At 42.5% G+C, this 23,260-nt stretch overlaps 1 protein-coding gene across 2 annotated transcripts in view; it reads right to left on the reverse strand.

The window, feature by feature from the left end:
• PPP4R4 (protein phosphatase 4 regulatory subunit 4) overlaps nucleotides 1-10,948 on the reverse strand; it is a 181,529-nt gene extending 170,581 nt beyond the window's left edge. For both annotated transcript variants that reach the window (XM_057488175.1, XM_036882001.2), the window contains exons 1-2: nucleotides 10,662-10,948; nucleotides 9,126-9,199 (exon numbers count right to left, since the gene is read on the reverse strand). In XM_057488175.1, coding sequence (XP_057344158.1) covers nucleotides 9,126-9,199; nucleotides 10,662-10,778 — 191 coding nt within the window. In that variant the 5' untranslated portion in view covers nucleotides 10,779-10,948. The remainder of the gene's footprint in view (nucleotides 1-9,125; nucleotides 9,200-10,661) is intronic.
• Between the last annotated feature and the right edge of the window lie 12,312 nt (nucleotides 10,949-23,260).

The following is a 23,260-nucleotide window of genomic DNA, read 5'->3' on the forward strand; positions in this document are numbered from 1 at the left end:
GTCTTGTTCAACTCCGACTGATATTTTTTAGTTCAGCAAAATGAACACTACTTTCAGTTTGATTATAATACTATTGCATCCAATCCTATGACTACCTTTTTTATAGACCTTTTTTAGAAAAGCTCTGAAACTGTTAATCAATCCAAGGAGTTTCTGCCCTACAGGGATGTCCATTAGCACCCCCTAGTGTGTTAAATAAGAAACTGAGATTCAACATCTTTTCCTTACGTTCTTTGAATCGAGCAGATGCTGCTGAAGCAAGATGGAACCTTGTAAGATCTATGAGGCCCAACCTATTATATTATATGGAGGGAAAAAGAGGAAATAATGCCTGAAGAACTTAAGTCTTGATTGTGATCACAGAGAGATACACACCAGGTCCCCTGATTTTTATAATAGCAAACTGGCCCTTTCTATTGTACAGTGTAGCTGTGCAAAAAAATTAACCTCAACCCTTACCTTACACCATATACAAAATTTACCTGGAAATAGATCATAGACCTAACATTAAGAGCTAAAACCTTAAAACTGCTAAAAGAAAACATGAGAAAAAAATCTTGATGACCTAGATTTGGCAAAGATTTCTTAAATATAATACAAAAAGTTCCAACTATAAAGAAAAGCATCAATGAATTAGACATCATCAAAATGAGACCACAGCAAACCAAAAACCCTTTACTCATTAAAAGAAACTCTTATAAAAATTAAAAAGCAAGCCACAAACTGGGAGAAAATATTTACAAAGCACACATCTAACAAATGGGCAAAAGATTTGAATAGACTTCACCAAACAAGATATATGTCTGGCTCATAAATACACTAAAGATACTCAACATCCACTGGTTATTTGGGAAATCCAAATTATGAATACAATGAAATACCACTGCATTAGACCACTGGAAATATTACTAGAATGACTTAAAAACACTGATCATACCAACTGTCAGAAAGATATATGGAGCAACTCAAACACACACCCTGCTGGCAGAAAGATAAAATTGTAATTAAGATCACTTAAGAACAGTTAAGCAGTTTCTTAAAAGTATAAACAAACACCTACTATGTGACCTAGCCATTCTACTCCTAGCTGTTTACCAGAAAGTAAGCACATGTCCACTAAAGATCTGTACATGAATGTTTTAATCATTTAGTCTGTTAACAACCAGAAACAGGAAATTACCCAAATGTCCATCAACTGGCAAATGGATAAGCAACATGTGTTACAGCCTTAAAATGGAATATTAATAACAAATAGGAATAAACTATTGACACATGCAACATCATGCATGAACTTCAAAGTAATTATGTTGGCTAAAAGAAGCAGGACAGAAAAATAACATATGATTCATTTCCATAAAATTTTAGAAATCGCAAACAATCTGCAGTAACAGAAAACAGATCAGTGGTTGGCGTCGGGGAGAGGATCAGAGGACTGGAAGAGAATATTACAAAGGGACACAAAGGTACTTTTGGGGGTAATGGATATGTTCATTACCTTAATTGTGATGAGGGCTTTCCAGGTATAACATGATGACAAGATTCATCAGACTGTAGAGTTTAAATATGTGGTTTACTGGATGCCAATTGTAAATCAATAAAACAGTAAGAAGTGAAAAAACATATATACTCACCATATGACCCATTATTACATTTTTAGGCATTTATCCAAGAGATATGAAAACATATGTCTACATTCTAGAACAGGAAAAATTGATCTATAGTGACAAAAAGCAGATCATTAGTTGCCTAGGGTCAGGGTGGAGCATTACTTGCAAAGGGAAGCCATCTGGAAACTCCATAACCACATGAAGTTTCTAGATGGGAATTTTCATCCAAAGCGAAACATGTTCTGAATTGCAAACAGGTGATTAATAACCAATATCAATTATCCTTTCCTGAACACAACTTTGAACCAAGCCTTTTGCCCTCTACACACACTTCCTCTAATCTTAACAAGCCTACAATGTAGATATTATTATTCCCATTTTAGATTAGGAGGCATGGACTCAGAGAAGATAAGCAATGTACCCAAAGTCTCTCAATAAGTAAATGAGTGAGTCTCAGCTTTCTAGAATAAATCTGGGTCTGTCTTAATTATAAAATATTTCCAACACAACATATTGCCTTCTCAATGCCCAATTTACTTAATTGGGGATGGCCTTTATTCTACTGAAATTTAAGAAAAATGCATTTGCTTGCTTAAACAAGTATTTTATTTTCTTTAACACAACTGTCTGCTGGTACAATGCCATTCATCTCCCAGAAGATGCCTATCACATAAGTACTCAATAAATGTTTTGTACGTTTTAACCTAAATTCATGATATTTATTCTGAAGAAACTATCAATTACATTATAAATCTCTTCCATTATAAACAGCTCTGATTAGGAGGGAAAATTACACTGCAAGGCATATCCATACACATGGACATAATAGATTTTGCAATTATTTCTGACATGATTACCACATACCAGTAGCATGTTAAGGATAAAACCAAGTGGTAACTGTGAAGTACTAAGCCTGAGCACTTCCTCCATGCCCCACATATGGTGGCCAACATGGCCAGCAAAAGATACTGTGAAAACTGTAATATCCAAATTGAAAGGTGTACAGATTAAAAGATCATTGAACTTGATTCAATGGTTTATTCCCATCACAGGACCTTAATTCTCAGTTATGATATACAACTTGGTACAGTCAACATTTTAGTTCACAGTGCGAATAGTAAAAGGCCACTGCGTAACTCAACAAGATTGGGAGCCATGCAATACTGTACAATTATAAATTTTTACTGGGAACTAACTAGCTATCTTTGGGGACAAAACTCAACCTTCCTGTGTCTCATTTAGCTACTTCCCAAAAGGTTTAGTAGGAATTAATTGTTCATGAAAATAAAAATATATACACACACAAGGATACATATAAACATATATGTTATACACATACATATATAGGATATGGTTACACTGTGGTTATATAACTTAACCCACATTTTGTTCAAACCTGCCTAATCACTTTAATATTATTTCATAGCGTTTTGTCATAGAAATTTGTAGGTATTTTAAGTAGGTAGTCAAATAGCTAAACTTAACAAAATGAAAACTGCTCAAATCCCTCCAACATGTTAGAAAGCTCCAGGTCTTTTCAATGACATTACAGGGCTCACTTTTACATTGATAGAAATAGTTTACTTTCCATTTTTAAGCTTTCCCTATGGATCCCATGAGAGCATTCTGCTTTCTACTGATGTCACAGAGAGAGCCATCTGAAGGTTCAGTAAACAGGAAAAAAGAAGCAAATGCCTCCCATCGTTGTTCTCATAACTAAAGACAAGAAAAGGGAGATGGGAAATAATCCCCCAAGCCCCTTGTATTCAGAGTCCCAGTACTTTTCCAAAACAGGGAATTAAGGGTTTGCCAAGGATTTAAGTAATTTGGCCTCATGGATAATGGTAGACAGCTAGAATTCATTATATACTCTTCTAAATATGTGACACAGTGATTCTCTATACTCTAAAACATGAACATGAAGATGCTTCCTATTTCTACATACAAAAGCAAGCACATTGTCTTCACAGAGAACAATCACTTGGGCAGTTTTTTTAATGGGACCTCTTGGAACGATTTGTGCACGTGTCTGCATAGGTTCAAGGAGTTTGTTTTTAAAGACAAAGGAAATATATGCTTATGAGAATACCTCTTTAACTGAGAGTGCTAAATCATTACTTTCATTTTTTAGTATATAAAGTTGAAGGAAGAACAGACCAGACCATGGACCAAACTCAGTGCAGAAGCAAAAGAGGAATATAATGAGTATCCAAGGCTAGAAGCAAGATCATCACAGTGTATGCTTTGAAAAGATAGTATCTCAGCCAAGGTGTTACTTTTAATTCCTAATTAAGCAACATGGTTCATTTCCCTGCCAAAGACAAGATGAGAGCTCATAGCTAAAAGGCTGCTCTCTAGAATGCCCACAGGCTCTGCTCTCACTAGCTGAGTTGTAACCAAGAGTCAGCTGTGTTTGTCTCACACAAGTTTATCCCATTTTCACTTTATATTGCAATTACAAAATTTAATTAAATATTACACAAACATATAAATGCAAAAGGTAGTCATTCCTATGAAACTGAATAGAAAGTTTAAAAACAAAACTCAGTAGAGATAAAAAAAATATTACCAAAGAAAATTGCCATTTAACTAGGAAGAACAAGACAACTTGCAAAAATTAGAAAATCGCAAAAATGCAGACCATACTTTCAGACTGCTTCATAAGCATCTGTAAATTCTGACTCCACTTTCACACACCCTATACACTCACCTCCCTGAAAGAGTACTAAGAGGCAGAAGGCATCAAAAAAAGAAGTCAAGACAATAATGAAAGTACAAGCATGGGAATCTAGATCTTAGATATAAGAACATACGAATAAGTTTTTCATACAACTTTTCACATTTGCATAGCAAGTAGGACAGGTATTTTTAAAGATAAAACAATCAAAAGCTAGCAAACCTAATCACTGGGGTTCTTCCCCATTACCTACCACTCCTATGTTCTAGTCTGGAATTCAATAGTTGCCACATATGATTAGCAATAGCCAGTTTACTGCACTTCTGTTTTTCCCAGATTTAGCAGCAGAAATCTTACTCTGTGCTATCACTAGGGGGCACACTTACTCCTTGAAAAAAAATGGACAGAGAAAAGGGAAAATGTTCCTAATTAAAAATGTTCTTTACCTGACTGTCCCTAGAAGGCAAAATGTTTTAAAACTCACAGTGCAAAGTGACAACTAGTTTAAAAGTGACCGTAAAAGTAAGCAACATAAAAGTTAGATTAGGTACATTATCCAATCAACTCGTTTTAATGTATAACATAAACAACAAATATTTCTTAAGATAAATACATTTGATTAGAAAATATAAACCTGTAAAACAGGCTAACCTTACTATCAGTTTAAAATGTTTAACTGTAATTTGTCAAGATTCTGGTTTCTGACCAATACTGTCAGCCAAAGAAATTAGTAGATGTCTATCACAAATTTCAGTTGAACTAAACTTTAATAACTTTAATAAATTATTGGAAGGCAAAATGTTATCTTCTTTTAAAAGTTTTAAATGCACCTTGAGCACTTAATAAGCAAGGAAGCAGGGACAGGTAAAGGAGATAGAAGGGAATTAATATTAATCAGATACCTATTCTGTGTCAGCAACCTTGGGAAACCGAAATTATTATTTCCACTTTAAAGGTGAGAAAACCAGGGCTTAACAACCATAAATAACTTGCCTATGGTCACACAAATAATAAATGGTAAAACAGGCTGTAATGTAAATATGTCTGACACTATGATACAAAAAAATCAGAGGTTGTTTAATTCATCTGGTATTTGGGTCATCTTAAAATAAATAAATACACTTTATTCCATTAAGGGGTATATATTTGTATCACAGCACAGAACAATAAAGAACCAAACCAGCAAAACCATAAATTATGGTTTTCCCTCCAGGAGCTTATAGTCTATTAAAGAAAATGTATACACACACACACACACATTAAGGAATACAAAGTGGTGATTAATTGAAGGATGCAGCCACTGCATGATCTCAGAGAAGCCTGGGATCCATGTGGTTTCGCAGTTAGGAAAGGCCTTATGAAAGATTAGAAAGCACCATTACAGTTGGATCCTGGGGAAGGAAAATGTTGGATAGGTATAATGAAAGGTATTCCAAAATAGGGAAAGGCAGAGTTAAGGATGAACATGATGTATCTGAGTAACCATGAAAGGCCAACATGACTGCTTCAGAAAGCGAAGACTGAATGGAAACAATCCAAAGGTTCATCAGCTGATGAATGAATAAACAAAATGTGATTTACCTACACAGTGGAATACCAGTCAGCAATGAAAAGAAATAAAGCACTGATACATTCTACGACACAGGTGAACCTTGAAAACACCAGGCCAAGTAAGAGGCCAGCCACCATAAAAGGCCACGTACTGTATAATTTCATTTACATGAAATTTACAGAATAGGCAAATCCACAGAGAGGAGACTAGTGGTTCCCAAAGGACAGGAAGGTTGGGAAGGTGGCAAGTGACTGCTAACAGGTACAGGGTTCCTTTTGGGGGTGATGAAAATGTTCTAAAAGCTGTGGTGATGATTGCATGACTCTGAATACCTTAACCACCACTGAACTATACTTTAAATGGGTGAGCTCTATGGCATGTGAACTACAGCTCAGTCAAGCCATTAAAAAAAACTTGAGGCCCTGGTGGGACATCATATTGCACAGTAAGATGGAGTCACTTATGCCAAGCTAAAGGGTCTGGAACTTATCTGGTAGGCAATTAAAGATATGTGAGTAAAGATTTACCTAACGAAAGCACAGTATACTAAGTTAGCACTCATTTCTAACAAAATTATTCACAGGTTTTAAGTACATTCCTAAAATATATGCCAATAATCACAAAGAGAGAGAACAGTAAAAAGATGTTGTGATATGATTTTGACTAAGCCACAAGCTGTGACTGTTAGAAAACTTGTTTTGTTTCAGTGCTAAATGCCACAGATGGGTATATCAGCATCATATTTATGCAAAATCACAAATTCATCTGTGTCAAATCTTCAAATACCATAATGTTCTAAACTCAATTATGAAAATAGCATTAATAATTGATCTGCCATATTTTAGAGTAAGACAATCAACAGTGTAATTTGTTTTTCATTGGATGACTACTCTGTATAGAATACTTTTTTAAATATAAGATGTAATTTAAATGCTATCAGAACCTCACTAATATAAAGCATTCCCTACTGATGCTTACACATTTGACTCTGAATTCTAATTTAACATAATACTCCAAAATAGTTTTAACACACAAAATAAGAGAGCAAAAGAAACAAATCTGATGTTCAAAAACAGAGAGGGGGAAAAAATCTGAATATTATATATCTAGTACAGAAGAAAAGATAAAGCACTCAAAAAAGTAAACCTGAAAATCATAGGAAAAAAATCAGAAAGGACTTGGTATCAGGTTCTATAGCATTGGGGGGTACAAATGAAATAAAGAAATAAATTACATTTAAAACAGAAGGCTCAATACACCACAGCAGATGAGGCTTTAAGAGAGAGAGGCAAAGTTGGGAACAAGTCTATTAAGACATTCCCACACCCTCCCGTGAATCCCAGAGAAGAAAGAACCTTTCAGGCAGCCTAGTGTTATCCCTTCAAAAGCTGACCTAAAGGTGAAATCCCCCTGTCCCCCAGGAGGTGGTAAGATGGTAGGAACACAAAAGATGAACTCAGAGAGAGACCTATACACAACCAAACTAGGGTTCGCCTTCTGACTCACCTTACAAACTTCCTTCAAGGCAGATGAGCAGCAAGAAACTAAAGGAGACATCTGATCTCTTTTAAAACTCTCTTGTCTTAGAATGAGGAGACCCATCTGTCTCTATCAGGGCTTTTTAAGTTCCAGAACTGGATGAAACTTATGTTCTGTGTCTGAGAAATACAGACATAATTTAGATGACCTGGTTTGCTAACAAACAATAAAATCAAAGTAGAACAACAAATAAGGTAGCCTAAAAAAGGAGTCCTGTCACTGATATCTAGAATAAGGGATCTGCTGTGGCAAATAAGTAGAGCAAGACTCCTCATTTCCTAATTGTAAGCTAGCGTTTACACGAAAAAAGAGAATTCAGTAGGAGTAAGTAGAAACTCATTTCAAATCATTAATTGCTGTATGTTAAAAAAACTAACCCAAACTGTCATCAATAGTCTACCTACTCCAAGCAAAAGAAGTGTGGGAAAAGGCAAATGTTTACAACTATTGTTCACCATATTGGACATGTTAATTATTAAGGAATAAAGCACTTCAAATATAACACAAAAAGGTATCAAAAAAAGCTAATGTTGGATTATTCTCTATAAACCAAAAACACATACTTTAATTCATACATAAATAAAAAGTTTCCTTTTAAATAAGTAGGTAGAAATGATGATAGCATGCTACTGTAGATCACCAAAAGAGGAAGAGAAGTTAACAGCATAAGGTCTAATGCCCAGAAACAACATTTTAAAGTGACAGAATTATTGGAAAGAATGTTCTAAATTAAAGCATGCTAAAATTCTGACTAAATGAAGATACCACCAATAGGCTAAAGAATAATTAGGAAAATGGAAATCATAGGGGGGATTTTGTTTTGTTTTGTTTTGTTTCAGAAACAAGAAAAGAGAAAAACTTTCCAGCACCTAAAACTGGTGAAGTAGACATAGTAAGCTAAGGAGACAAGGATGACAAATATCTCAGGGGGTAAATAACACCAGTTTTCAAAATCTGCTTCTGAAAAACAAAAGTAAAAACCAATTTTCCAAAAGGGGAAGAAGTGTTGTACAAGTTAAAGAAAGACTTTAAAACAAATGTACACAAAAACCTTAAAAAATTTTCTGTTTCTGAAGAATTTTCATAGGTATGTTCATTAATGTTCACTGAATTAACTCTTAAGAAGCTTTTTCCACAGTTTTTAAACAGTTGAGAGCAATCTTGTAAAAATTTGCAATAACCATTTGCCTTAAGCAATTCTGTAGAGCCTGTAAGATGAAACTTAAATTGAGTAGGCGCAATTAAACTTTAAAATCTCTTAGGGAAATTATAAACCTCACAAAGCAAAAGTAACATAAAGAGTATATCCTGAGCAACAAAATGAACTACTATACTTGTGGATTTTTTTCTGTCTAGTAAATAGCATATAAAGTTCATACTTTATGATTAATTTAAGATTAATCACTGGATAGTCTTAAGTCTCGTTTAAACTTAGTGGATCTTAATATGAGAACAATCAAAGCTGGAAATTTAAAAAAGAGATTCAATTCAAACCATTAGTTGTTCTGCTCCTCCCCATCCAAGTAATATTCTCTAAGTTAACTATTTTACTTGATTTCAGTGCTCAAATTTCTAAGTCCATACGGAAATCTTACTTTATAACATAATTAAGTGCTATGCATGCCAAAGTACTCTGTTCAAGTGGTTAAGTAAATCCGAAAATAACCATAACATGACATCTCAGATCGGCACTCATCCAGGCTGCTGCAGGGAGAGAGCAGCAATTTCACAGAAAGACTTTAGGAAATACCTGAGTAGATAAACAGCCCTTTCAATATCACTGAGGTCTTCATCAACTGTCAATCTTTCTATTTCTTCTGGTGTCTGTCAAGTAAATACAAATTATGCACACAAACGTCGATCAGTTTTGCCCTCCCCACCCCCGTCCCGCCCAGAGACCCTCCAGAGATCCTATAAGGGCACTGACTACTGAAAAAGTTTCACAATTAAGCATTTCCAATGAAAACTAATTAAGGATCTGATGATTCTAGGGGAGGACCTCAACCACAGAGGTCTCTAACTATCTCTAACTGTTGGGTTTGGGTGGTGGAGTTTTGGTGTTTGGTGCGGGTTTTTTTTTCTTTCTTAACTCTTCTAGCTTCTACATCAGAAGCTTAAGAATCACATTGTGGCTCCAGAACATTGCTGAAATCAATTTTATATGCATATATAAAATATATACATACTTTCTTATCTCTGGTACCCTAAGACTGTTTCTTCAGCATTTTCCACCCCAGGAAACGCTAAAACGGGGATGGATGAAGACTGCAGTCAAGAGGTAATGAAAAAGACGAAATATGGAGTTGGGGGGAGGGAAGGGAATAAACTCTGGGGCAGGAAGGAAATCAAAGAAAGATTCGACAAATCGCGGCAGGTGGAAGTGAGCAGAGCAAAAGGGGCTATTAAGAGGATGGCTTGGGGGACCGGGGTGGTCCGTAAACTAGCTTTGCCCATGAGGACTGGAGCTTCGGGGAAGCTGGGAGGAAGATGACTCTGCGGGGTGGGGAAGCTAGTGGGGGTGGCGGCGCAAACCGAAGGTTGCCTCCCTCAAGGGGGGTGGGAAGCAGAGCCCCAGCTAGAGTCCAGGAGGGGCTGGGAGGAAAGGACGTATGAGGACTCAGGACGGGGACAAAAGGTCGAGAGGGCTTTGGAGACCGGGAGCAGGACCACTACAGACAGTATGGGGCTGGTTCTGGGAGGTGAAGGGAGGCCGGGACTGACTTGGGAGTAGGGCCGCCCCGGCTTGTTCTGATGGGAGAAGGGAAGCATGGGACCTGGGTGCCCCAGGGAGAAGTGGGGAGCGGAGTCGGGGTTGTTACTGAGGAGGGGGTCTTGGGCCAGAACCCGGGCAGCACCAGCGTGGGGGGAGTGGGGGGCAGCGGAACCCAGTAGAGGACCCAGGGTAAGTAGACTGCGGCTTCGAGGGTCAGCTCCTGCAGGGGCGGGAGGAAGAGGGGCCGCGGCTGTCGAGAGGGGCGGCGCGGGGGAAGCCGCTGCGCTGGCCCGTGTGACGGGGCCCGGCCGGCCGTTCCTGGGGGCGGGCTGGGCCGGAGTATTAAGGAGCGGAGGCGTCCGAGGGGCCGCGGGGTGGCCCCCGGTCAGGGGCCCGTCCCTTAGGAATGGGGGTCCAGGCTGGGAGAATCGTGGCTGCGTCGAAGGAGCCCCGGGAAGAACCGGGTTAGGGTGACACGGTGGCTGGGGACTAGAGGAGGACTCCGAGAGGGTCCCAGGCCGCTTCGGGGAGGGACGGGACGGGGGTCGGCAGTTCCTCCTCCCTGGGGCGCACCTTGAGGCTCCGGCGGACCGGCCTCTCGATGATGGTGAGCTCCTGCAGGTCGTCCATGTAGCCGAACAGGCTGTTCTGACTGAAATCCATCGCGGCGGCGGGCGGCGGCGGATGCATGGACCGCCGAGCCCCCTAGCCGCCCGGGCCGGAGCGGCCCCGGGATGCAGGACGCGCGCAGCCCCGCGGCCGCCCACCAGCAGGACTTTCTCCTGCTCTCGGCCGCGGATGCCAGGCGGGAGGCTAGCGGGCAGCAGAAGGAGCGCGGCCGCTGGGGGGACCGGGCGGGCAAGGCGAGGGGGCGGGGCGAGGCGCGCGGGCGGCCCACGGGGGCGGGCCCACGGCGGGGGAGGTGCCACAGCGCCCGCCTCAGCCCCGCCCCCCGGGCGCCGCGCGCACGCGGGCTGGACGCAACTGCCGCGCAACGTCGCCGCGCCCCCACCCCCTCCCCTCTGTCCACCTCCTCCCTCGCTCCGCCTCCGGCTTGGTGCGCCTCACCCCATGGCGCCTGTGCAGAGCCTTCCATCTCCTGCTACGGCGGAGGCGGGCTGGGGGCGGGGACCGGTAGCGGAGAAGCTAAACCAATGAAAAGGGAAGCAGAAGTGAGAGAGGTGTGCTGGGATCCTTTTTAACCCGCTAGAATGACGTTCCAGTTATTCCTGTGACCTCCCACCCGGAGGCACGCTGCCGACTCAGAGACCACCCTAGCTCATCCCTAGCCCTGAAGGATATAAGGATGTGCTAAGGAGCAGAAAGGATGTGTACCTTAAATAAGCAGTTACAAAGGTGTGTGTGCCCGGGTAATGGGAGAGGGGTTTGTGTGGAATGACAGCTCTGGAGAGATTAGCATTTGGGGAAGGGCGATGTTCAGAAAGAGTCCTGGAGGGGAGACAAAACAGAATCTTAGACGATCAGTAAGACTTCTCCCAGAGAAATAAAAATAAGCTCAGTTCGGTTTGAAGTCTGAACTTGTTTTGGTTGTCGGACGTGCAGTTAGAGAGGAGCTTCAAGTGAGGGGAAGCGAGTGTTTGGCAAGGTGAACGGAAGAAAGGGGCAGATCCTTTATGGAGACAGGCCCTGCTCTGGGCTGCCTGGTTGAGTCGCTTACATTTAATTCTATTAAGATTAGGAAGCGAGGGAAGGGGAATGAGCGATTTTTTAAACTTAAAGGGTAGAGTTAGATTGATAATTCTCTAAAGCACAAAAGAGTCATTAAGGCCACCCTTTTTTTTCCCACTCATTTCCTCTCCACACCTCCATTTCTCTACCCTATCATATACACCCTCTCTCCTGTGTTTCAGATGTGTACCACTACATGTACCTATCCTGAAAGGATACTGTTTTAGTTTATGTGTCTAATTTTAATATACATGAAAGATATGCTAAGAACTTAGTCTGTTTCTTGTTTTTCCCTCAACATAGTGTCTTAGAAATCTATCCATGGGTCTATATATACCACAAGTTAATTCGTTCTGACCACTAATAGCATTCAATTTGTGCATCTAACCCATTTTACTTGTGTTAAAAAAAGAAACTATAAGCCCAAGTGGAGTCATTTGCCCCCAAAAGAAGACTTAATTACAGTTTCAACCTATTCCAGGAAGAGGACCCTTTAACAGTCAATCACAAATAAGGTAATCTGTCCTCTCCGTTGCACCCCCCCAAAAAAGATGATAAAAGACTCCCTGTTCTTCCCCCTAAGGGAAAGTGACCTTGCCTGAAACAACCCTTTCTCTTCTTTGCTCTAATTTCTTGTCCCACCTTCCTTCCTCTAAAAACCTTCCATTTTGTACAACTCATTGGAGAATATCCACTTACTAGACAGGATGTTGCCCAATTCATGAATTACATAATGAAGGCAATTAGATCTTCAAGTTTTCTCAGTTGAATTTAGTTTAGAAAACAAAAAAGAAGGAAAACACTTATCAGTTCCTTACATAATGGGCAGTTAGGTTACCAGCAGTTCCTTGTTACCACAGAGTAACAATGCTGCACAGGTATTAGACGTGTCCCTTATGGATCATAAGAAAGAGATGGAATTGTTGGGTCATGAGTCTCTTTTCACTCTGCCACACTATTCTCCAAAGTGGCTTTGCCAGTTTGCATTCCCACCAATGACTCGTGAAAATAGGAAGATTCCTGCTTCCCCATTTGATACACTGACATTTGGTATTATTACCTGATGTCCTAATTCGTATCAATCTGATACCAGTTAATTAGTATCACATTGTACTTCCCAATTGTATTTCTTTGTTGATTAGTGATGTTAACTATTTTTACACATACTTAAAAAATATTGAGATATTTTCCTTCCTTGAATTACCTATTTACAACCTTCCTATTTTTCTGCCAGATTTCTGATTATTTTTCTGAATGCACTGAAAAAGTTTCTTATGTAGTCTAAATACTAATCTCTTGTCAGTCTTGGATGTTGCAGATATTTCTCCCAATCCTTCATGCTTCCTGTTAGCTTGGCCTTTGCTATCCTACAGTGTCAGGGAAAGCCTTAATTTTGATGTAGTCAAATGCATCAGATTTTACCGTTGTGGAGCATGTTTCTTGGATCTTCTTTAAGAATCTTTTCCTACCCACAGGCCCAAATTATCCTCCTACATTTTTCCCATTTAATAGCTTCATACTTTTACCTATCACAGGTCTTAATTCTTCTGGGGTTCACCTTGCATGGAATATGAATAGGAATACAATCTTATTTCTCTACATGGCGAGCCAGTGGTTCCAGCAATACCCACCAAACAATTCATCTTTTCCCCACTGATGTGTGATGGTGTCTCTGTCCTATGCCAAGTCTCCATAGACACATCTCTGTTTCTGGGCTCTCACCGCTGTTCTGTTGATCTAATCTGTTCCTGTACCAGTGCTGTGCTGATTTTATTGCTATGGCTTTGTTCTATGTCCTCATATTTGGTAGAGTGAATCCTCCCACTCGTTGCTCTTTTTTAATTTGATACTGCCTCTGAAGTTCAAAGTGAAAATGGTCAGTAGTTGTCCCACAGCTGCAATTCAAGTTTTCTGATCCCTACTTTCCTAAGGAGGAGTGAAGGAAGGGAAAATGGAAGAGGATGGCAGCTGGATGAGACCAGGATGGGGAAGAGGCAAAGACGCAGGGAAGGTGGTTTTCCTTAGCAGGTACCTTTCAGCCCTCCCTTTTCTGTCACTTTCTAAAATGTTCTCTTTTCCCCTTGATTTGTAATGGATATAGATGATACTTGAAAACTTTACCCTGTTTCAGCTAAGAAGTGTTATGTCAATATTTGGGTTTTGTAACAGCATCATTTGAGACTTGATGATATTCTTAATGAACAATTAATTGAATACACAGACATAGCTTTGATGTTGGCTGTTACAGGGAAGGAGGCTGGTGAAGGGAAAATGTTTGATGACTGGAATCTGTAACTGCTACCACCCTGTGGTGAAGTAGCCACCAGGAAACCTGAGCCCCAGCCCTGGCTCGGCCAATGATATGCAGTGGAAGGACTCTTGGAACTCTTTTCCTTATCTGCACTGCTTTTTTACAACTTGTCTCAATGTGCCCTTGAAGTAGCTCTGTGAAGTACAGAAGAGATGCACCACTATTCCAATCTTACAAAAAATGAAATTGAGTCCCAGAGAAGTTATGTGGCAGGTATAAGCACACAGCTAAAGGACGCTAGACTTACTCACTTCATTTGTTCATTCAACAACATCATGGTGGGTAAGTGCAGGGGCTTTGGAACCCAGCTGCCTGGCATGGCTCTGACCAACTGCCTGGAATCCTGGCACTGCCAGTTCCTACTGGGGACAAGGTACTTAACTTACTTTACTCAGCTCTAAGACAGGAATAATAGCAGTGCTTAGCCAAAGTTCTGTTGTAAGAATGAAATGAGATAATACACGTGCAATACTTAAAAGAGGCTCTTGGCACATAGCAAGCATTCAGCATTTGCTATTATTACTGTTACCACCAGACCACTGTTCCCGGCTCCCCAGTTCAGAGAAAGCTTAATACATTTGTGCTGAATCTATTGAATATTGTGGAAGGCAGAATAATGACCCCCATAGATATTCACACTCTAATCCCCCAAACCTGTGACTAGGTTACCTTATGCGGTATAAGAGGCTTTGAAGATATGACGAATTTAAAGATCTCGAGGTGGGGAGATTATTTTGGGTTATCAGGGAGGCCAGTATAATCCCAAGGCTCCTATGAGTGAACGAGGGGGGCAGGAGGGTCAGTGTCAGAATGATGTGATCCAAGAGAAACTTGACCCCCATTGCTGGCTTTGAGGATGGAAGGGGCCGCAAGTAGGCAGCCTCCAAAAGCTGGAAAAGGACAAAAAGTAAACCAACTTTCCTGGAGCCTCCAGATCAGACCACAGCCGTACTGACACCTTGGATTTAGCCCAGTGAGACCCATTTCTAACTTCCAGATCTGTAAGAAAATAAACTCATTAAGCCACTAGATTAGTGGTGATTTGTTACAGCAGCAATGGGAAACTAATGCAGTGTCTACACGAGAAAAATGTTTAAACTAGATTTCTACTTCAGGCAACATACAAAACTCAATTCCAGGTGAACAAAAAAACTAAACATGCCCCTCTGGGCCTGGACCTCATTTGTGGTGGTAGGCCTATCTGCACCAAGGTCAGAATGGTAGGTAAACATGGGACCTGTTTGGTGCCTTCCTCAGGAAAACAGTGAAGAAAATTGAAGTAAGCCAGCAAGCCACATACACTTACTCCTTCTGTGCCAAAAACAACATGAATGGACAACCTATGGGGCGCTGGCCCTGCATGAAATGAAAAGGACAACCTGCATGAAAATGGTAACCATGGTGCCTGGACCCTCAGCACCACTTTTGCCTCCACTGTAAAGTCTGCCATCAAAAGACGCAAGGGATTGAAAGATGGTTGAAGAGCCATGATTTGAAACATCGCTAGCTTATAAATTATGGGTTAATTTACATAACAACAGCAGGAAGAAAATCTAACCATGAAAAGACAAATCTTTCAAACTTTTCAAAGAAAATATGGGAGAATAGTTTTCTGATATCAGAATAGGGAGCTTTTTCTTAAAAAGCACATGCTATAAAATAAAACATTAATAAATCTATTTTAAAACTATGATCTCAAATCACTCAAAAGACACCACAAAGATAGTGACAAGCTGTAGACTGGGAATGAATACTTACAACAAATTAATCAAAGGACCGCTGCCTAGAATCAAGAACTCCAAAGAACTGTTAAACAGAGAAGTAAAGAGAAAAATAGGCAAAATATTTAAAACAACCATTTTACAGAAGAGGAATAAACCTATGAAAAGAAGCCCAACCTCACTAATAATCAGGGAAAAGTAAATGTGCATACCCAACAAATGGGCAAAAAGTTAACTCCAACCACGTCAAGTGTTTGAAGGACATAGAACAAGGGGGACTCTTGCATAGTGTTGGTGGAAGCAAAAATTGGTGCAACCACTTTGGAAACCACTTTGGAAAATAGTTTGGCATTAATTTGTAAAATGGAACATACCTCTTCAAGGTATATACTCTAGAAAAACTTTTGCACATGTGCACAAAGAAACTGCATGAGAAAGTTCACAGCAGTACAAATTGTAATAGCAAAAACCTGGTTAAAACTCAAATGCCCATCTGAAGGAGAACAGATAAATCAATTGTGTTATAGTCAATGGAAAAACATGACAAGGAAAAGGAACCACCTCTACATAATTCAACAAAGATAAAGTTCATGAACATGTGGAGCAAGGGCAAATTGCAAAGAGTATCTACAGTATGATACTATTTATATAATGTTCAGAAACAGTAATATATATAATATGCATGATGTGGTTGAAATGGCCAAGAGAAAAAGGTGATAAACACGAAACGGAGACCACTGTTAGTCTCTAACGCTGAGATGTGACCAGGGAGAGGCACAGAGAAGGCACTGGTGATGTGTTATTTTTTGAAATGGATAGTAGATATGAGTTAGTTTTAGTGTTATGCTTAAAATATACATATGTATTTCATATAATGTTTTATGCATGGAATATTTTAGAATTTTTTAGATTGGGAAGATTGTGTGGTTTCCAGTTATTTTAGCCACTGCATTCATCCATTCATTCATTCAAAAAATATGTCAAGAATTCTGGCTATGTTATAGGCATTTTTCTAGGTCTAGGGATACAAAACAAGCCAAATGGGCCCTACCATCAAGGAGCATATGTCCTAGGGAGGGAACGGATACAACAGTCATATACTGTAATTAAATATGATAACTGCAAACTATGAAAACTGCTGTGGAACTAATACAGGGAGCTAGAGACCCATGGAAGAGGGAGACCCCACCCACTTTTGCTTAAGTGAGAAAAAATCCTCTATTTTGTGAACCCACTGAGATTTCGTGTTTTCTGTTACTGCAGCATGTCCTGTCTATGGTGTCTGAGGGGATGGCACCACTTGACCACGACCACAGAACTCCACCTGCAGCCCTAAGGGGGTTTCCCAAAGTCCCCCCCGCCCCGTGAAGTCAGCAGCGGTTCCCTGGAGCTCCCTCCTCTTCAGCTTGGATGTGAGGGAGGGAAATGAGGTTCCTAGCAGGCCAGGTCTGTTGGAACCTGCACAGCACCTGACGCAACAGTTAGCACAGAGTGAGAAGGCCATTAATGTTTATTGAGAAAGTGAAAAGAGAGGAGGAGGCAGGAAGGATAGAATGAGGATCACTAAATTGACATAGTAGGAGATCTTCTACCAACGGTCCAAGCCACTGTTATTTCTCACCTGGATTAACAGAGCCTTTGTTCTGCTCTTCCACCTTTAAAGTCATTCCCAGCACAGCCAGACTGATCCTGTTAACACACAAGTCAGAACCAGTCACTCTAACCTAGGGCTCTCAACCTTGTTACTATGGGGGCCCAGGTAATCTTTGCCAGGGAAGGGTGGGAATGCTGCCCTTGCCCTGCAGGATATTTACCAGCATCCCTGGCCTCTTCCCACTAGATGCCATTATCCTATCCTGACCTCTCCTCACTCCCCTGTCACCAAGTTGTGATGGAAAATGTCTTCAGATGTTACTAAATGTCCCCTGGGGGAAAACATCCACCCCCTCCCCAATGGAGAACCACTGCTCTAAACTGTGGGAACTCCCCAGCCCATACACAGAGAATGTCCTCTCACTCCCCCTCACCTCTGGGACCTCATGCTTCTGTGCCCTCTGTCACCCACTCTGCTTCCTTCATGCACGCTGGCCCCTCTGCTATTCCTCAAACACTCGAGGTGTGATCCCAGTCAGTACCAGGGAGCCTGCCCTTCCCTCTCCATGGATTTTCAGGTAACTCAACTCCAGCATGTTCTTCGGGTATTCCTCTATGTCACCATCTCAGTGAGGCCAGCTCAGAATGCCTTTTATGAAGTTAAAATCCCACTGTGTTAGTTACTGGGGTTGCCAGAGTGAAATACCACAGACTGGGTGAGTTAAACAACAGAAATGTATTGTCGTGGAGTCTGCAGGCTGGAAATCCAAGATCAAGGGGTCCGCAGGGCTGGTTTCTCCCCAGTCTTGCAGATGGCCACCTTCCTGCTGTATCCTCACATGGTCTTTCTCTGTGTGTAGACATTCCTAGTGTCTTGTGTGTCCACGTTGCCTCTTATAAGGACCCCAGTCATATTGGGTCAGGACACCCGTAATGATCCCATTTTTACTTAATCACCTCTTCAATAGTCCTCTTCAAATGCAGTCAAGTTCTGAGGTCCTTGGGGTTAAAACTTCAACATAGGGCTTGAAGAGCACATGGTTTAGCCCATGCCAGCCACCCTCATCACCACCAGCACTTATCAGTCTAACATTCTGAATATTTTACATATTCATCTCTTTCACAGTCTTTTTCTCCTCCTACCCTCCACTCAAAGGCTGTGTTCCACAAAGGCAGAGATCTTGGGCAATGTATTCACCCCTGCATTCCCAGTGCCTAAAATAATGCCTGGTACACTGCAGGTGCTTGTTAATTAGTTGTTAAGGCAATGAATAAGGCCCAGCTTCTCCACTAACCAGCTGCAAACTTGGGGAAACCACCAAACCCCTCTGGGCCTTGACCCCTTCTGTCAAATGAGGGAATTAGGCTAGACAGTACAGAATGAGAATTCTGTTCTGTTTGAATCTTAGTGCTGACTTAGCCCAGATTCTCTAGAAAACAGTTTGAGACGAAGCTTAAGTGCTAACGCTCCCTTGGGAGCTGCATTCACCAGGTAGCCAGAGTGAGGGAGAGTGAAGTGAGGTAGGCAGGCCAGGCCGGGAAGCAAGTACATGGCACTGCCCTGCCCAGCTGGCCCCCGGTTCAAGTAGAGGCACTGCGAGGGGTATATAGGATGTCTCCAGACGGCTGTGCAGAACCCAGGACTGTCCCTGGGAAGGAGATGGTTAGGAAGGCTTCCTCCCGCCTTTTGCCTTTTGTGTCCATTGATCAAAGCTGGCTCCTTGGGGAGTTAACTCTTTTGCACTTTAGTGGGCTGATACTAGGAGGGAGCCAGATCTCAAGCCCTCAGGAGGAAGACTTCAGCCCAGGGGGAAATGGCAGGAGCCTAAAGGGGGCCCTCAGCATGCAGGGAGCCAAAAAAGGAGGCTCATCAGGACAGCAACCCCTGGCACTTAGGACTCAGCAAGTGAGATAATCTGAGACAGCCTAAGATGCGCCCAAGACAGGAAGGCCAAAGGACTAGAGATGAGGCAAACTGCTGGAGTGTCTGGGGCAGAGTCAGAATCAAGCTGGGGGAAGATCAACTCCAGCAGTTGGGGAAGTTGCTCAGAAGAGTACAACCTGCAGGCAGAGCACTTGGTCGGGTCCCCGGGCCCAGGAGCTAGCTGCAACTGGTGCTTTTGAAGTCCCGATGGGGACTCCATGGCCCTAGCAGTCCAGCCTCATGACACTGTTCTAGTGGGGTCCTTGAAGAGGGGACCCAGCCTCATTACATGCAGGGTCAGACTCCAAAAGTCTGTGGATGGAGGGGACTCCAGTTTCCCAGGTGTCAGCAGGCAGGAAGCTGCTTCATTAGCAGCAGGATCTGGGCCCAGCCTCCCCCAGTCCTCCTCCCTATTAGCTGCCTCAGCCCCTCCTCTGATCATCACTTTGCAAACTCTTCCTAAACTCCAGCTGCCCGCTCAGCCATCTCGGGAGACGGGAGGGTGTTCACTGCCACCGCTCCCTTCCTCAGGGAGGGGGTGTTTTTTCTCATGTGTGGGCTGTGTGTGTTGGGTTGTGCTCCATCTCGAGGGCAGATTCCTCCCTCCAGGGGTGATGAGACACGCGGAAAGCAGATTGCACATTTGTCTCCTGGGAGGCAGTGGGCGAGGGAAGCAGAACTCAGCGTGTGCATGTGAGGAGGGGGTGTCTGCAGACCGTAGTGGGGTGATGGGCCTGGAGAGCAGGGAACTGACGCCGCTGGCTGTCTGCAGAGGCAGCGGGAGGCTGATTATAGGGCTGGGTCCCACAGCCCTGGATGTGGGTGTGAGAAGCTGTGTACGCACTTGGCTGTCTAGGTGGGAGTGATGGTTACCCTGGTGACTGGGCTAGGAAGTAGGTTGGCCTTGCAAGCAGAAATGCTGGGAAAAAAATATAATAAGCACCAGTTAGGGCTTCTCTCAACCCCTCTTCTTTTTCTTGATTGGAGCAGTGGTTAGATGGAGCATTGTCATTATAAATGAAGGAAAACTTTCAGTGGTTGAACCACCATATCCTCTTTTGGGTCCCACCTCACTCCACACCTCTGAGCCCACTAAGCAGCATAGAAGACCTGGTGCCTAGCCCTAACCAGCACAGGGAACTGGGGCAAGTCACCTCCTTTCTCTAGGCTTCCTTCAGACTAGGCAACCTCCAAGATCCCTTCCTCCTGGGCTGTACCCCCAGACATTCTGATTCAGCAGGTCTGGAACTGTGCCTAGGAATCTGAATTTCAGCCATTTCCCCTCCATACCCCCAGGTACGCTGAACCTGCCATTCAGAACCACTGCTGTTTGGCACTGAGAGTCCAGGCATGGGAGTCAGAGAGACCCAGATTCTCATCTCAGCCCTGCTACCTACTTGGGTGATTTATCTGTAGCCCATCTGAGCCTCAGTTTCCTCGCCTCTCTAATGGGGGAAATAGGAATACCAGCTACACACAGTGTTACTGTGACAATCAGCTGAGATGAGGCTCAATACGCAGCACAGTGCCTAGCACGTGATGAGGATCCAGTAAGTGTTACGCTTTCTGGCTTATGTTTCCATATGAGTCTGAAGTGTCTCTACTCTGCTGTCCTCTTCCAGCAGCCCCCTTCCATCTGCTTGTTCTTCTCCAGCCAAATCCCAATCCAGGAAATCAGTGTCTGCAGTAAGCAAGGAATCATCAGGCCAGAACTCAGCAGAGAAGGAGACAGTACACTCACAGCTGGGGCACTCACACCCAGTTCCAGCTCCGGTTAATCTGTTGCCATGACAACTCATAGCTTATCAAACTCTGTAGGGTAAAATTACTTCCTCCAGCATCAGGGGCTCTGGATACTGATGATCCTTTCACCAAGGTGCCAGGGGACAGGAAGGCTCCATGCCCACCCCTGTCTCAATCGCTACTTTTCCATTTAGGGCTATACACTGGGGCCTTCTCCAGGACGACAACTTAGTTGAACTTCACTTCAAAACCTCAGCACCTAACAGTGTACCTGGCATACAGCAGAAACTCAAAAAAGGGCAGTGGAATGAATAGATGTATGTGGTGTAAGTCTGATTCTCTTGAATTCCTTAATCAACCATGAGCTTCATTCAGGAAAAAAGTAAAATAAAAGTAGATTTAAAAAAAGTGAAATAAAAATGACCCTTCAGGCATCAGTCATTTGAGTTCTTCCCCACCTGTCCCCTTTGGGAAAACTGCCTTTCAGCTTCTTTTGGTCGCATTTATTCACCTGGTGTTAGTCGGTAAGCTCCAGGTGTAATCTGAAACCTGCCCTCACGGCAGGGGGCGGGGAGAAACCTAAGAAAGAGGTGGGCCACTCCAGTTGGTAGGTGACAAGTTTAATAAGCAAAGGGAACTTACATGCAAAGACTGCCTTGAGCAAGACAAGCAGATCGTGCCAAACCTTGCAAGTTTTATGAAAGCCTTAACTGGGTTCAGTCACGTACATCATCCACATGGTCTCAACACCACGTGTTTATCTCAAGGCTATGTCCTTGAGACAGCTTCTGGGAGCTGTGAAAAGCAGAGGGAACCCACATTCCTAGGATAAGGGAGGGGGTGAGCTAGGATCCAGCTCCTGGGTCAAGTGGCAGTCTTGGCTTCTCTCAGACCCTCCCAAACAGTTTGGCATCAACACATGAATACGTCGGAAGGCCCAGATCCTGCAGATACAACTCACTGCCTCCCAAAGTTTTGAAGTAGTATTGCTGTAACAAATTTATTCAACTAAGCTCTTCCGAACAAAAGTGGTTATTAATATATCAGGTTCTACATACACCATGAAAATTAATCTTCCCTTTGCAAGGTCTTGCTTCCCCAAACGTGCATTTTTCGTACCCCGTCAATCCCCATTCCTCCTCTCTCTTGATGACCACCTCTCTCTAGCAAAAGACAGAACTGATGAAACTGAGATCTGCTCAGTATTGCAGCTGATTAATAACTCTCATAAGAAAAGGAGATTAAAATTCTTGGCTCAGAAGTTTTTTTAAAAATAATTATCTGAGAGACTACTATTTCTATTCTGTCTGCTATTAATAGACAATTATAAGATAATAAAAAATGTATATACTGGTCTCTGCCCCCGGTTCCTGACACAGAGCTCCTAAAATGCCTATAATTTCCTAAGCGATGACAGCACGGGAGCATCTCTTATTCTAATATTTGTCTTTGGCCCTGTCCCTGACCCAGGGCTCCTAAACCCCTGTAAATTCTTACATGATCAGAATACTAGGAGCATCTTCTGTCCTATTGAAGAAATTCTGGGTCGTTTCCTGCATGACGCCTGGTTACCAGAAAAACCAAGCTGTGATTAGAAGCTTGGAATTTTTGGCCCCATCCCCTATCTTCCAGAGAGGGGAGAGGTTGGAAGTAGAGTTAATGATTGATCGTGCCTCCACGAGGAAGCCTCCGTAAAAAATCCCAATGGCAAGGGTTTCAGAGAGCTACCAGGTTGGTGAATAGGTGGAGGTGTGGAGAGGGGTTTTCCTGGAGAGGGCATGGAAGCTCTGTGCCCCTCCTCATATACCTTGCCCTACCCATCTCTTCCTCTGGCTATTCATCGGTATCCTTTATCATACCCTTTTATAATAAACCAGTGAGTGTAAGTAAACTGTTTTCCTGTGTTCTATGAGCCACTGGAGCAAATTAATCAAACCTGAAGGGGAGGACGTGGGCACCTCCAATTTCTAGCGGATCCATCAGAAGGACAGGTGATAACTGGACTTTGGATTGCCTTCTGAAGGGAGGGGAGTCTTCTGGACTAAGCCCTTACCTTGTGGGATTGGATGCTACCCCCAGGGAGTGTGTCAGAATTGAGCTAAATGGTAGGACATGCCCTGGTGTCATGGAGAACTGCTTGGCAGATATATGAGGGAACCCCCCTCCTCCATACACACATTGTAATTGGGTC

The sequence above is a fragment of the Manis pentadactyla genome, chromosome 11 (genome assembly GCF_030020395.1).
Source record: "Manis pentadactyla isolate mManPen7 chromosome 11, mManPen7.hap1, whole genome shotgun sequence".
In the NCBI taxonomy this organism is placed as follows: domain Eukaryota; kingdom Metazoa; phylum Chordata; class Mammalia; order Pholidota; family Manidae; genus Manis; species Manis pentadactyla.